General features: G+C 34.1%; 1 protein-coding gene across 4 annotated transcripts in view; it reads left to right on the forward strand.

Moving 5' to 3' along the window:
- The window catches only part of LOC126849360 (uncharacterized), a 29,210-nt gene that overhangs the window by 2,996 nt on the left and 8,660 nt on the right, over positions 1-17,554 (forward strand). The window contains exons 2-6 of one of the 4 annotated variants that reach the window (XM_050591116.1): positions 5,135-5,183; positions 7,463-7,572; positions 11,308-11,409; positions 15,032-15,244; positions 17,274-17,471. In XM_050591116.1, the coding sequence (XP_050447073.1) occupies positions 7,483-7,572; positions 11,308-11,409; positions 15,032-15,244; positions 17,274-17,471 (603 nt within the window). In that variant the 5' untranslated portion in view covers positions 5,135-5,183; positions 7,463-7,482. Of the gene's footprint in view, positions 1-5,022; positions 5,184-7,462; positions 7,573-11,307; positions 11,410-15,031; positions 15,245-17,273; positions 17,472-17,554 lie in introns of those variants that run through there. The other 3 variants (XM_050591115.1, XM_050591118.1, XM_050591117.1) reach the window with 3 other exon arrangements.

Below are 17,554 nucleotides of genomic sequence, written 5' to 3' on the forward strand. Positions count from 1 at the left end.
AAAGATACAGAGAATTTAAACAACATATACGATAAATTAATAAAGGTCGTTTAGTTGATCTCAGTATTCCAAACATAGTGGTTGACACAATGTCAGTTTGACATTTCGATTTTTCTCTTTCTACTTTTTAATTATAACGTAAGTTGCTTAATCCTATTTTTTTCTTTGTAACATGACTATCATTATTTATTGTATTGTAATTTTAGTTTCACTTGATAAGGACCAAAACCATATGGTCGAAACGTCGTGATATAATAATCAAACAATAAATTGCCAGTTTGGTCGTATTAACACTTGTTTATTATTATATCTTATATCTAATATATTTTTTTATATGCTTTTAATATCAAATTTATTCCCACACCCAAATTTCATAATTATTCAAAATGATGTCAATAAATTAACTGGTAATTTTTTGCTTCAGAAGGCGATGTCTTGTTTTAATTAATATTTAATTTATTCAATATAAAGTTTAATACATATACTTGGGGATTATTGTGCAAATTTGGTAACGCGCATTGAATCAAATAGAACAAAGAAAAAAAAGTAAAGAGCAAAAGGTGAGTCAACGCGATTTTGCAAGGAGAGGGAGCCTTCAGAAACACATAGAATAGTAACGAGAAATTGGGGCGTAGCTTTTTCCTACCCAGAATTGTTTTCATAAATACGTTCATAGCTCTGAAACAATTCTTTACGTGATGCAATATGAGATGTGCGATTAAGACGTCATGATAACAGCATCTATCAATGAATCAATTGTGTCTCTCGATAATTCTAATCTAAAAATATTAGCAATATATTGCAGACATGCTATGTAATAAAATTAGGAGTAAAAGTACTTGCGCACTTTTTACTATTAATGTCGATTTCTTAACGTTAAATAACATTTGATATTTTATCAATATACTCTCTAAGCGTAGATTCTTTAGTTACATAATATAAGTTACATACGTACCAACTGACTCAATAATCAATTCAAGCATCATTTCTTTTCCCCATAGCAATGACGTGAAACCACGATTATGATTTAAGAAATTTTTTTTGAAATTAATTATAAATCATTGCTTTCAATGTCTCTTTCGCATAACACTTTTAACATAAGAAGGCAATAAAGTCATTGATCGTTAAAGGAATAAAATAGAGAGAAGCGATCTCTCTCTCTCTCTCTCTCTCTCTCTCTCTTTCTCTCCTTTACTTTTTATTCTTTATTTATTTTCTCCGTTAGTTACAACACACATATCCAGTTCTCTGGAATATAATTCCGGTACCAGAACAAGCGTCGCACCTTGTGCACCTTCTCTTCAAGTTCTGCGTTACCTTATATCGGCTTGAAAATACGTTATATCTTCTCATTGCGTCGTTTAGTGAAACAAAGAAGATTTATAAATAAATTGATGTATATTACGTTGTAAATAAAGTTGCAACAATGCATATGCAAGATATTTTCTTTTTGGCTGTAATTAAAATATAAATAAAATTATTTGATAATAATAACTTTAAGTAGACGAGTGTAAATGTATGTTAGATGAATATCTCTCATTGTCAATGCATGTACTAATCGTGTCGTCAAATATCCGCCAGCCAGGACAGATCATCATTTTCTTTCGTCATAAAAGGAAGATAATTGCTTCACTTGTCTTGGCTGTCATTCCAATATACAGACAAGTAACGAGCGGAAACTGTCGAGAGAGAGGAAACTTAATTCGTCGACATAAATTCGCAGTCTTTCAAGAACAAAAGAAAATTGATACGTAATAAAAGCGCGGCTTAACGCATAATTGGAAAGCTAAATAGGTAAAGGTGGCACGTAATATGTATATTTGAAAAGAAAGAATTAAAAATATTATGATATATAATTTAATTATGGTAATGGAGTAATGGGAAATAAAAATAAATGAGCATTATGCATGATAATGCAAATTTTGATCTGATAATATTTACAAAAATTCCTTGATGATTTTCATATCCGCTCTCTTTGCAAGACAACACAATTATATTTAATTCATTTTTTTTTTAGCTTTCTTATAATAAATTTTTGATTTTACATGGCTTTGCAAGACTTTATGTAATCTTCAGACGATGAGAACTTGTAAAACATAGAAAACGTAAATTTTTTGAAAACATTTTTTTTATTTCGCGGAAACAGCAAGTTTTACCTCGAAATTTATGCGAAATGTGATAGTATTTTAAGTAACATTGTTTGCGTCATTACACAAAATATGTTATCTGATTATAATTATTACGCACTTGAATCTTTAGGATGTAATTCTGAGTCAAATATAACGCTTGATGTACAGATCCCACGTCGAGATAATGAGGTGTTAATTTTAAAGAAAACGACAAAATTAGTATATAAAGTATATTATAATCACAAGAACAAGGCTTTCTTTTTACTTAGTAATATACTTTCTACATATTGCCTCTGTAATTACATATATTCTCCGTATATATATACATATTTTTATAAAAGCAACAAAAGGAAAACGGGATAATTAAGAGTCGAGCGTTTTGGTACCATCTTCAGCGAGTGTTGTACAAATAAACAAAAATAAACAAAAACATGTAGATCAAAAAACATTAAAGTAACAAAATAAATAGACATACAGTGATTACATACGTATTGACTAATGTATGTGCACATCTCGAATTACGGCCCATAGTATCGATGAGAAAATAAGATGAGTCTCTCTCCTGAAGATGGTCCGATACCAAGATCGAAAAGTACATAATAAATAATTATAATAAATAAAATATTTAATATAATTGATTCTTAATTAGCCCGTTTTTCTTTTGTTGTTTTTGTTTTTGTAAAAGCCTTTATTTTATATATTTTTTAATTTTATATATATGTATTTTTATTAAAATGAAAAAAATAATTATAATATTGCAGATTTAAATATAGAAAAATATAAAATAAGTCGTAGTTATTTTTCGTATACAAATCAAGACCAGATTTTTACTTTATTACGATAATAACATGTGAAAAATTTACTATATAGAAGATTTTACTTTGTAAGTGATTATTTCTCTGCTGTTTAATATTTTCTATAAAACAAAATAGGACTAACTTACGAGACAAAAATGAACACAACGTATCACTTTATGTTTAAAAATCTGTTTAAATAAAGACATTAAAATATATCGAAATGCGCCTTGCGTTATCCAATGGGTTTATCCAGCAAATCATTCTAAAATAAATAGAAACATAGAATAGAGCAGAAATATCCTCGTTGCTAAACGAAGCATATCGCAAGTGCATGCGCATTCTGTAATTCGAGTCCATATGCATTTCGTGTTCCAGACATTTGTTGGTAAATAATTAAGTAATAAGCTGTAATGAAAAAGTTTTACAGCTATGTAAATAGAGAGCAAGATGCTTGACGCAATAATATCGAGCATGTATGATTTCTACTACCGAGAAAATTCCCCAAAATTACCACCATGTAGACAATGATAGATAACATTAGATTCGATAAAAATTTATTTTTCGCGATTTCTCATTGCACATCTTATTTAATGTATAAAACTATGATTATCCATTTATGTGTTCAGTGTTAATGCGCGATATCCGTTTGCGAGAAACAAGTAATTTTTTTCACAAAAAAAGATGATTAGTTCTATAAAATGCGTGTGTATGCAAAATTTCTGTAAATAGCTCAAGGCGATCTTTGATATAAATAACAATATTTCTACAACGGAAATTCCAGCAAGTAATAAAAAGCAGAATCTCAAACGTAAGTTTCGGTTTGTGCGGTTGTCAGTCTATTGCAATTTACAACAACGCATCAATTTGTTAACGCTTGTTCTCTCTACTTCCTATTGTCCATAATACACCTTTCGTTGCGACATACTCTTTTGCGACGTATTAAAAACCGCTAGCTAATATCTTCAACCCTGAATTATAAAATGTGAAAAAAAAGAGGAAAGCCACCTGGCAAAGTCACCACAGCTAAATGGTTTCACATAAAAAAAAGTAGCTAAATAACTTATTAAGATGAACCAAGACCTAAGCGAAGGATGTATTGTATACATACGTTTTCATTATCTATGGTGTGTAATTACTCGCAATGACACCGTTTTGTTCTAATCAATGGGAATTTACATCTAATAGCTTATGTCGTCAGAAAAAGAATAAGATTGCAAAGTTTGCCGCTTTATGGTGTGAGTAAAAATGCTGGTTAAAATAACACGTATAAATAAGTATTAATATTAATTAATAAGCATTGTTATCATTATTACAGCTTCACAATTTTAAGCTAAATGCGTTATGTTTAATCAAAAATAAACGTTAAATAAATGTTAAATAAATGTTTAAATAAATGTTAAATAAAATAAATAAATAAAAAAAATAAATAAAAAAAATAAATGTTAAATAAATGTTTCTAGATAAATTATAAAAATTATAAAAGAAATTAATATCCTATGTAGTTATTCATCCGTTGATTGCTCAAGATTTAGTCTACGCCTCAATCTTATGCGTATCTCATATCTTACGATATGTCATTTACATTTCCGATATGTATACTCTTCTTATAATTTAATGTATTAATTATCCATAATATTTCAGAATTTCTTGTAAAGAAGAAGAACGGTTTTAAATTCATATATAAATGAGAAATCCAATGACAAAGAGATTCTACTGTTTGATTATTCTATCTTCGTTAATGGAGATTTCATTTTAAGATAAGTATTGCGCGAGAGGAAGTAGCCTCATAAGATATTAAGAATTAGTAAAATATAAAAGAATGGCTTTGCACTAGATATAAAATATTATTCAGAATTTTCTAGCGCAAGAGAAGCAGTAAATTACATTCGAAAGCTAGTCGGATGCGCAAGTGCATCTCTCGACGGTCATCGTCGAAATGTTCATGTTTCGGCGATTGGACCAAAATTTATTCGAGGTGATCGCGATCCCTTCTTCAGGATTTCCCATGCGACATGACAGAAGGAGAGGACGAGAGGCCGCAGACATAAGTGTAGCGTGGAGGTGGTGTCAGGCCCCTCCTTCTAATAAAAGCCGCTCACTAAGCGCCGCTACACACACAGTAACAGAAAACCCCGAAGAGAGCAGGAGCCGCCGAGAGCTCCTTCAGGACCCTGCAAATTTGAGATTTTTTTTTCCCAAAAATTTCAGTTTGCACAATTTTCACGACAAACCGTGTGACGGATAGTATCTGTGCGTGGTGAGTTCAACACATTTCGCGTATCTAACTCGATCGACATTTTTTTCGGATCGCCGTGTATGCATCTTTAGTGTCTCGTGGAAAATTGCTCAATGCGGCGACCACGTGGCGAGATGGTGACAAGTGGGAAATTTTTGAGTTTCGCGTGTTAAGTGTAGACGAAGAAAATTCTGGAAATATTTTTATTGCTTAACGGCGTTAAGTATATTTAGATGTAAAAACAAATAATTATTAATAAAATAAAAATTTGCAATTTTTTTTTTTTTTTTATTATCGATTAAGCGGAATCAATAGAAAATATTTCGGCGTAATAAAGTATCTATATCCAATATTTAATAAGACTGCTATTAAAGATTATGCTTATTCCGAAGAAATCTCTTTCCATCTGGACGTGCAAGCTGGTTAGTAATCAGTCATTTGATGAAAATTTTGAGTCCAATTTTTCACACATATATATTTTACAATATTCAGATCTCATTAAATATTTTCTAAGATTTTAATATGAAATTTAATTCAAAAAATGTATACATATGAGATCAATAATAAAAAATTAAATAGCGCAAAGAGAGAGAGAGAGAGAGAGAGAGAGAGAGAGAGAGAGAGAGATTTGATAAGATCCGAGAAAAAAATTGGCAAAATGAAAATCTGCTAAATGATTCTTATGAAAAGAGTAAGTTCTGAGTAAAATTTAAAAGTTGCATCGATCATTGTTTTGAGTTATCTATAATACAAGCAAATCTACTGTTTTTTTTAAACAAAAGATTTTTTGAAAAAGTTATATCTCATTAAATTTATTTGTTCAATTCTTATTGCGTATTTTATAAAAAGATCAAAAATCATGTTCTTTTTTCGACATCAATTGAATTGCTATAATATTTATCAAAATTGTTTGCATTTTATTACAATGCGCGAATAATTATTCTTTCAAATATAAGAGTATATATTTAAAATTTTTTAGAATATGTTTATTTAAAAAAAAAAATATTGTTCAAATTATTTATCATATAATTGTAAACTTTTTTCTGCGCAATAAAAATAGTACAAATAATAATTAAATTAATCAGCACGTTCAAAAATAAAATATTTCAAAATCGTCCTCGAGCAGAAGTGTTTTGTATTGAATTTACATCGTTTCAATGCCATATATTCATGCTCGATTCATCAACGATTCATTCTCAATGTGCCAAATGCGTGTGCATTTATTTGCACATGGCATACATTGGTGGATTACAGAAGTACACACACACACTGGCAGCATTCCTCAACGAAAGCAAATACTTTGTAATTTGACAAGCACACATCTCTTTCATATTTAGTCTAATAAAACTATAACATTTTATTTTCATGCAATTATAAGCAATTTGAAAATAATTATATATTTCTTATTATACCTTTCTTTTATCTTTTTTAACAAATGTCTATGTATATTTAAAATTAATTTTTTTATCATAAATCTAATTAGAGTTTTAAAGCTTGTTATAAACGAGCGATGATGAAGCCTAATGTACGGAGGAAGGGACGAGAAAAATTTTACGCTCTATAAAAGAAAAACGTGAATCGATGAATAATATAATATTTTGATGAGGATATGACGCAAAGTCACATTTTACTAAAATCGCGATTAATTACGAAGCGCGTGCGTTTCCTCCTGTGTCTAGCAGACGCCAACAGCATTCGCCACTTTCATTCCGTCGAAAGTGATAGTCGTGAACGGATCCATGCCCGAGAAAGGAGAGTCGTTGCTCCTCTTGCTCTCCCGCTCCTCTCCCGTGCACCTTCTCTCTGTCTTTTCACGATTCTCGAATTTCGTGAGAAATTTCCATCTCACATTGCCAGTTTGTGAACTACATGCTCGTCACGTGTTCACGCGTGATAAGGGCGTATCAAATGATAATAAGAGAAAATCACACGAGGACCAAGATTACACGCCCCGTGAAAAGTCTCTTATTCTTCTACATATTAGATGTTTGTTGTCCGTCCTATATGTTTAGATGCAGACAATTTTCTTATATAATCTAGGAAAAGGAGCTTTGCGCGCAAGATAACATGTTCAACACAAGAGATTGTTTCTAAGAAGTTGTTTGTCGAGTCGCAACGCATCCATAAAAAATTACAATCTACTAATAAGTAAGAAACTGCTAGATAACATTGTGTGCGAAAAATTGATCATGAGAGATTTGTGAGATGCCGCGATAATGTGCATTACATTCATTAGAATTTGCAACCGTAAACGCACCGTACATATGCGCCGTTTAATGTGTAATGTATTCTTTTCGCAGAACTTATCTATCCGATCAAGATGAAGTATACCATTCTGACACTGACGGTTGCGCTTTGTCTCGCATTAGTGAGCTCGAATCCGCTTCCGGAAAACGGTCTCGATTCGAAGGTAAGCACGTGAGAAGTGCATCTTCATGCCTTTCTCTTTTAACATCTCCGTCTATTTGATTATCGCAAGATCAATGCGACGGATCAGCTATTGCCTCTCCCGCTGCGTCATTGCTTAATAATCATGGCACGCGGCACGCAACTCACAAAATTCGAGGCCAAATTTCAAGTGTAAATATTAAAAAAAAAGGCCGTCATTAATTGTTAAATAGCTAATTAACACAAATGCTTCGATAAATTCCTGCATGAAATTATTATCAAATTATGCAATGACTATTTTAATGGCTTTAACGTTCTTACTAGGTCGCGAAAATCATAATCTAGTGGCACTGAATAATTTTCCATTAATCTTAGCTTCACTTCATGTTATCTGCGTTCCTTCCCATCACATCACTTAAAAAAGAAGTGATTTTTCTAAAAAATCTCTGCCGAGAATTTCTCAATGACATAATCGACGCGTAAAAATTAACTTTTATTTAAAATTAAATTAATGAAATAATTATTAATGCTCAAACGACATGATAAAACGTGAGACGATTTCTTTTCGATCGCGAAAGTAGCTACGTTCTGATCTATTAAATCTCTGATCGTTTCTATCGAATCAATTGATTCGATGGCTAAAGATAATGTTTTATTTTCGACGAGTTTTTCATTCGATTAATAGCGGCTACGATAAATCTTCAGCGCGAATAAAGGAGTAGAAATCAGACGCAATTAAAATTTTCGTAATTCCGTACCTTGCGATTTATAAAATCGCACACGTGAAATCGAATCTACTTATTAATGTGGCAATCCGGAAATGTGCTGGCAATCATTTCTTTATCTGTATCTTTGTATCTATAAATGTATTCTGTCACGAAAATATTATTAATACACGTTTCAATGTCGAAACACTATCTTACGCAAATTTTAATAGCTCATGAAGCTGTTAAAATAAATCGTGAAACAAATTACAAAACAAATAAAAAATAATATTATCTTAAATAATAATTTGAAGTATAAAAATATTTTCGTATCTTATCTTACGCAAATTTTAATAATTTACAAAAAGCTATTAAAATTGACCTAGCATAAGACAGACATGCTCCAACATTAAAGCGTGTATAATAAAATTTTTTTATACTTTCTGAAATAAATATAAGAAATTTTTTTTAATTTCTTATACTGATGTTCGCGTAATAATTCATTGAAAGCATGTAATTCTTAATTTTTCGAAAATTGGTGATGTTACGATTGTTACGATTAATTACGTTACGTTATTACATGATCACGGAAATTATAATAGTTGCCTATTTTTTCACAGTCGTTACTCAAACTTATGTAGCTATATGTAGCATTTACTTATAATATCGCAATTTACTTATAATTATCATAATTTTTTACATAACATCTGTGTAACCTAACGTAACACACGTGCGCGGCGAAAGCATGGTCACCAGCTGGTGATGATTACATGACACGAAGAGAAATTCGAAAAGAGTGATTTGTATGAGAAACACAAATTTCGCGTATAATATCGGATTTTTAACGGCGTGTCAAGGAATTTAAGGCTTTGATTATGCGGCTGTAAAATAATAACTCCATAAATCTCAAAAGGTTTTTTCTATGTTTCAATGTCGGAACACTATCTCATGCAAATTTTATTGGCTCCTCGTGAGCATAATATTTTCATGATAGAATAAAAACGTTTATATGTTTGCGAAATGATAAAAAAGTTCTCATGGTTGCTAGTACATTTCCGAAAGTCATATTGATAAGTAAAAATAGTAGATTATTATTATATTTTATTATAACACTAGTATAAAGAGTAATATAATCATATCGATAAGTAAACAGACGCTCGCATGCGGTTCCGTAAACCACAGGCACGACGTGTACTCTCGTAAACGGTATAAACCTCAAAATATACGATCTGAAAAAGCCGGGTCGTCCAGCTCTCGCCCTCCGACACTTTCACTGGCCGCCAAGTAACCGGACACTTTCTTCGGTCGATAGGTGCCCGATGGAAAGTTGCGTACGCGTACGCGTATAAGTGCATGCAACAGCGATACTCAAAATACTGTGCGAACTTCCATTTGATTCGTATTTTGCACGCAGTTAGAAAGAATTTCGTGGATAACATTAAGAATACAGAATGTTAAATAGATGCAGAGACAAGTAGACGAATAAGCGGAATAAAGTAGATCTAAAATTCAGAAAATCAGTTCAGATTTATGAGAATAAGATACATTTAATTAAGAAGCAACATCTTACATGTTTATTATTAGAGAGAGACGGGGATTTAAATATTATATATAATATATGTAATATATAATAATATATATAAATTATTAATATAATATATTATATATTATATAAAAAATAAAAATGTGTTATAAAAAAATTTTAAAAATATTATAAAAAGACATATATTAATAATATAAAAACAAGTAAGTATTATATAAAAGATTATGCTTAGTTATATAAAATATAAAAGATTATATTTAGTTTTTTGGCCTACTTCAAATTATTTTTAAATATTCGAAAATAAAAATACAAGCGAAATTTCTCGGCTAAAGAGTTGAGAGGGACGAGTCGACTACCTGAATATGAACAAGCTTTGAGGGAAAGTGAACTATAATACTCGAGTTGAGCAATATTTGAGTTCAATGGTCGTTCCCATTGGTTCTATCAGTTTGAGATTTATGCGAAATTAATGCAAAATGAAAAACGCACTAGAATACAACTCAATCACCCTGTATTATATAATGACAGGTTATCCTTCGATACTAAAGTAGATACAACCGAAATTTCGATCTTACATAATTAATGTGACGAATAATTATCCTGTCAATTTTGCCAAATATATTGAAATTCCTTTGCATGGGAATGTTTAATAAATTGCTATGAAATATATTTCTCGCATGAAATAAATAGTTTTGTCAATCAGTGTTGAGTGATGATCTTTATTAATAATTTTCGTACAATGCAATTAATTTCATTCGCATTGTCAGAATTCCGAGAATACACGGAAGAATCAGTTCTCTCACGCCTCCGGGCAGTAAATCGTAAAGTAATCGACAAGTCCGTTCAATATACAACGGCGCTAAGTTAATGATCCTTGCTTTGCTACCATCTAACGTAGAGATTGTTACACAACATAATTACCTTAACATTTTTAAAGGCATCAAACTCCACGGTCTTTATCATCCATTTTCACCTGAATGGGAAAATTATGCACTACGGTACACTTCCTTGTTTGCCGCTACCTCGCGGCAGATACTCTTCGCGTATTCTTTAACGCCACTTTGACAACAACATTCACATAATGCATGATTAATTTTAATAAAAGGGAACTGAGGGAAGGCAGTTCCTTTGCGGATTTTATTACGATCGTAAGTCAAATGTTGTCCATAATACACTTTACGACATATATACTCCAATACTATATATATATATATTAAAAAATCTCACTTCATACATATTTAAAAGTCCTTACGCAAGAGAGAAATAGACGTGTATACAACATAGATATACAGTTTCTCATTTGGCAAAAAAATATTGATTTATCAAACTAATAACTTGCAATTTTTAATCTTTCTTATAATCAATAATTTACAATATTCAGAAAAATATACTAATCAAATATTTTGACAATACTTGATATTCTACGATCACTAGGAGCTGGAAAATATCGCCGTTGTCCGGTAAAGAATTAGAAATCGTATGGTAGGGCAAATGGGAAACTTTCTTTCAGACCCTCGATCGGCTAGTGATGGCCGAAACTGACAATGAGACGGCCCTGAGGAACAAACGGACGATCGGCATTCTACGACAGCTCTTTCCAGATATCTCCCAGGTGAGCAGTCGTGATACGCGAAACACGAATAATCAGAGAAATCCTGAACAAGGCCAGGACTAAATTGCCGTTCTTGAGCGGTGTTTTATAAGCAAGGCTGTACATAAATTATCATCATAGATTACTTCGCTCGACATACAATATCATGCACATATCATCAAGGAGCAATATGACGCCCTTGAGCGAACTCATCTGATTTTGATCTGCGTTAAAGACTTTTAACATTCTAGTTGGACTAGGACTTGTTTTGTCGAACTTTGCAAACTCGTACTGTAAAGCGGCATTTGTCAAACATCTCAATTTTAACTTCACATTCTTACTGAGAAAGTAACGCATTCGATTTGCAAGTCAGTCGACACTAGCCAATTTGTCCCTTTACACACTCGCGTAGACGGATCGATTTGTTTCGATTCTATTCGTCGTGTTTATTCCGCATTATGGAAGCGGAAGCAATTAGCTATAGTCGCGTTTGCAAAAACAATCATCGCGCTTCCGTCGATTTCTACTGTTAAGAGTACCTATGATGTGTTTCTCGAGTTACTTTTTCTCTTTTCCTTCCTTTCAGAGATTTTACTTGACCTCGTGAATTATATCAAGAGAACTTTCACGATCTTGTAGGGAAAGCTTTATAGTTTGAACAACAAATTGCGTAATACGAGACAATCGTTCGATACAAGAGAATCCTATAAGAAGACCTAAACATCTTGGGAAAATTTCTTTCTTATATATTACGTGCGAAGCTTTTTTTCTGCATAACGCAGGCTATTGAATTGTCCAAGAATAACTTCCTAATTTGACTAATAATGCGCTGTGTGATTTTTTTTTTGTCTCGTTAGCAAGCGATTTTCCTGTGTTGGCTATGTTGGCCGGCCTCTCTTGCATGCGGTTGCATGTCATATGACAATGCGATTGATTTGGTAATGAATCTCGCAGAATAACGGGAGTTAGTTATCCCATATCGCTGCAAAGTCGCAATTCTCGTCGCGAACCGGAAGATTATTCCTTGAGAGGGGAATGTTGAAATTTTCCAGCGGTATAACGTCTCCGAATGATTGAATATGCACATAATAGTCATCAACGTAATACTAAACGATGTGCGTAGATGTGAATCTTCCCGAAATAATTCCGACAATCAATCGTGTTTAATTCTTGTCATTAAATTCAAAACTAGAGCCCGTACAAAGATCTTCTTTGAATATTACCAGATGTTGAATGAAACATCAAACTGGCGTAACTATGATTTCCCATGACTTGCAGTGCCTTCGAAGGAAAGCCCGATAATAAGAGATGCAGTCAGAATAATGATAACATAAATCAGTCATTGATCGATTTTTAAGCACAACACCGGATAACTCGCATAAACATTCATTATTAGACGACGATTATTCAGAGATTCAAAAAAATCCTCGTACAGACCGAACGATATAAGCATCATTCATAAACAAAACAAAATCTACGATCACTACTGTGGATCGATATCACCCTTACTGCTCATAAGGGGATCACAAGGCAAAGTAATGCGTTGAAGTCCGAGTGGGAAGAGGATCGAGAAATCGCCACTCTAAGAGACTTTCCAGCTAAGACCTATTGTTTTCTAGAGAATCGAAGCAAAGGTCAACGCAATTGTCGCGGAAGTGATTCGCGCCCTCGGTCCGGTCATCCTCCGCAATGTCCTCGGCGGTGGTAATCGCCCAGGTGTCCAAAGGAACAACGATGGCACAAGCGTAACGGGCACCTCGCCCTTCGATGATGAAGAAAAGGATGAAGATGATAGCGAGACAAAGTCAACCAACTCGAACAATTCCAGAGTATCGATCTCTCTGCCGACGTTTTCTCCAGACGATGACGAGGCGGCAGAGACGGAAGCGCCCAGCTCCTCTCCATCCCCAACAATAACAGAAAGCGGAGACGAGGTTAACACTACCGAGTCGATCGTCACAACAACAGAATCACCGCTAGACAACGAAGTCACCGCTTCGCAGTGACGTCGTTGGGTCAGCAGCTCGGTAAAACTTTCGAGGTCATGACCTTGAGGAATCCTCAACAGATGCAGAATCACCGCGCATTCAGGACTGCTGCGGCGCGTTGTCCACTTTGCGTGTTAATTACTCATCGGGTGGTCGAGGAAAACGAGAATCAAATCGATCGGATATCCGATCGACAATTCAGATCTCGAACGGGAGGGGTAGGGATCTAATGGTCCGCAAATGGTCGCTAATTTACCGCGCAACCAGGACTGCCGCGGCCACGCACGTTTTCGTACACTGCTAACTCCTTTTCTGCCCTCTCGTGTTCTCGGCAATTAATCGGTTAATAATGTTGTTGTTGCTATTGTCGCTATGTGACGAGATCCGTTATTACGATCTCTTCTGGGTTGGCCAGAATTATACTGGAAAAAAAAATATCATTATACGCCGGTTCCGGGCTTATCTTCCATCTCTCGATATTTCAATTCATCTCTCTGTGATCTATCGTCTGCACAATTCGAGTTTCATGTTATTTGCAGATCATTCGATCATTCGAAACTGTATATTTTTGTCTATCCAATTCTCTTATTTCGTCTTCATTATTTAATTCTGACATCAATTTAAAACGGATTTTATATTTTTCATATAATGTCTTTCTTCTCTTATGACGTCATTTCAATTGCAAATAGGTTTCGATTTTTGAAGCTCATCTCGATTATGATTTTTCCACCAAGCATTTCTATGTTATCACCTTTCGCAGGACATGTCGAATCACGTGTATCTATAAAAATATAAGTTGTTCATTACATTTATTGTATATTATATCCCACAGAATATAATTGTGAATATAAAACTCGAGGAATATTTATAAACATCAAGTAATCAATAATCGGTATTCAGCTTTTTGTCCGATAAATCATTGGCTATTGTATGACTTTGTCCGATATATGTGTATTTAATATGAATAACATGTTTGCATTGATAAAGTTTGTGCAAGTTGTGATTAATATATAATTTTTTTTTGTTGCTTAATGATTATGCATGTTATGTCCTCATAAATATAGCATCTGTGTTACTTCATAATCCGCATGTTATTTGTTCTTATATTCTCACACACAAAATCAAATAATTTGCAATAGTATAACCATGATCTATACAAGATATTTCGAAGTGTGAGCAGTTATTAATTTTCTTTCGCTTTATTATTATGTGTTTATTAGTGCATAAAAAATCTCGAAGAAATGTGAAATTATATATATATCTTATAAATAATTTAATTTATTTTTATAATTAAATTTATAATAAATTAAATTAAAATTTATAATAAATTAAATTTATATAATTAAATTAAATTTATTTTTATAATTTTTATAATTAATTTAATTTATTTTTATAAGTAAAATACTGCTATGTGCAACACACATTACACGCATCTAAATACATTTCATAGACCTTGAAGTTATACAATTGACCTACTTGTCATGCGATCTTGATCTTTTATGCACTTCTTGGCACACGACCAAGCAATCAGCAATGATTCATTGATCAATATTCCGATAAATAGAAAAATAAATTACTCATATCGGGGTAAAGAGTCAACAGAATATCGCTTGATCGTCTGATTCTTGCCACCCAGAGGAAATGTGTTTTTACAGGACGTGAACCCGGAATCGGAGAATCGAGTGAACGAAGCCGAAGCGGAATCGCAGAATAACGAAGTGCGGGTGCAATTCGCGGACGAACCAGCGAAGGAAACAGAAGAGCTCACGCCATTGAGTGAAAATGAGACGGAGGTCAACGAAGAGGAGAACAGGGATAAGAGACAAGGTACCACACAATCGGGCAACTTTCTCTTCGATCTTTTCAGGGTGAGTTGTGCTATGGAGTTTATAGAAGCATCTCATGTTCATTAATAAGGTTGCGTGAAAAATGGAGAACGCCGATTCTTTCGTCTCTTCTACGGCGAGCGAAAATCACGCTCATACGTGAATAAGAGAAAGGATGATGAAGAAAGGATAGGAACAATGGAGACTCATTTAGCGCGCAGTTATGTCGATATAATACATGACACGCACGGCGACAAATCTCGCATACTTGATATTCCGGTGACTGGCGACTGCAAGGGCGTCTAACTGCAGACCGCAGTGAAAGTGAGCAACCAAATTGCCTTTACATAGCCTCATCACATATATTATTGGTTACTATTTCAAGATTTCTGACCTAGGCACCATCGAGTTGTCTTGTCGAGTTGCAGTATTAAGTAATTATTTTAGGATTTTCACCGATCGCGTCCATGATTAAAATCCACGCGAATCCGCGATTTCATACGCGATGATATAAGCATGAAATAGCGTGGAATAATAAATTAGAAATTTAGCGATAAAAAGAGAAACAGAGATCGCGTGACAATTTTATTCGGCATTGCAACAGCCTAATTAAGACTTTTAATTAAGACTTTGTCACGGTAGATTGCGAGAAACATTTTTAAACAATTTTTCAGATTTTAATGCACTCTTTGTTCTTTTTCGCGTAATATTAAAAAATAATTTGATTAATAATTAATCGAAAACAATTAAATATTAAGTATTTAATAATTATTGTATGTGCCTTTACTGATAACGGAACTCATTGTTAACAAAGTGTGATCGCATTTTAAAAAACACTTTGAAATATGCACAGAAATTCACATCCATTATATTAGTAATAATATTATTTATCAGAGTTACAGAGAGAGAAATCAAAAAGATTTAATTTCTTGCCATGTGTGTGCGCAATGTCATTATGTCAATCGTTAATTTACATTATATATATTCTCGAAATAGATAAAAACTATAATAAAATCAATCATTATAATCATCATCAGCGTTTACACGCTGACCGATTTTTTGTTCGCAAAGTCTATCTCGGCGGAACAAGTTTTTTGCCAACGTTGACAGTTGCAGTCATGCGAAAATCAAGTTTCCAAGCGTTTGCCATCGTTATTCACTTTCCTATAAAAAAAGATTACGAACAACGCGACTCGAGGCGATTTCAAAAACCGGTCGATCGCGACCCTTCACCGTCCGCGGATTGAAAAAACGAGAAACTTGTCTATACGTAACCGATACTCTATTTATTTTTGCCGCACGAGTATTCACCTGCGTTAATAAGTAACTCTCGAAATTATGCCAGAAGCGAATTACCCTTTTATTGCATCACGGAAACAAGTGGCGCTCTGTCTTATGCCGCAAGCACACACAGGCAAAGGTAGCTTTAACATCATAATTATATAAAATAAAATTAATATTTATGTTCGCAAAATAGAGAAACTTGACGAATGGTTAGTGAAAAATAACTTTTCATCCAAACTTTCTAAATATATTTGGTAGTAAATTTTCAATGACATCGCGCAATCATCGATCAACAGCGAACAGTCTTTAACTTATCTGACGTACATGTTTGGCGTACATGTCCATAGGGACATACACATGAAGGAAATTTATGCAACACCGCCTGAAATAACATGGACGCTCGCTCGATATCAAACTGATTTTTTCTTATACAATTTCTATCTGCATAGACACGATAATTGTTAAATGAGTAATTTTTCTCCATTTTTCACACGACAAAAATTTTAAACACAAAAACGTCGACGATTGAGGCGATCTCTGGCCTCCTTCTGCCGAGGTGCCCACTACTACGTTGCAATCCCAGACCTCTTAACGAAACACTTTCCAGCCACATTGCAGGAGTTCCAAGACGCATGCCGACCGCGAAGAGATCGCGATCTTTCGCGAAATCGCGCGGGCAGAACGGAAAAGAGAAAGAGAGAGAAAAAAGAAAACGCGCGCGATTCTTGCAGCGGGCAAGGGCAAGAGAGCCAAGTAAACGAAAGTTCTCGTCTCTGTTTTCGTTTAGCAAGCGGCCGACGGGGCGGCAAGAGCGGCGGGCACGGTGTACCGTGTTGTCGCCGGTACACAGAGCCTCGGGCTCGGGTTAAGCGCCTCGCGTAACGTGGGCCCGGCGCCCCAGCAGGCCGCCCCCGCTGCTGCCAACAGCACCCCGACGTCCAACGCACCCTCGACAGCCGCCCCAGGAGCCGGCATTCCACTACTGGTACGCCAAATCCGACACAACGCCTAAGCGTCCGCCGACAGAGATACGGCGACTGCGCTTCTCTCCGATCGGGCCCGATAAAG

The sequence above is a fragment of the Cataglyphis hispanica genome, chromosome 4, assembly GCF_021464435.1.
Source record: "Cataglyphis hispanica isolate Lineage 1 chromosome 4, ULB_Chis1_1.0, whole genome shotgun sequence".
In the NCBI taxonomy this organism is placed as follows: Eukaryota; Metazoa; Arthropoda; class Insecta; order Hymenoptera; family Formicidae; genus Cataglyphis; species Cataglyphis hispanica.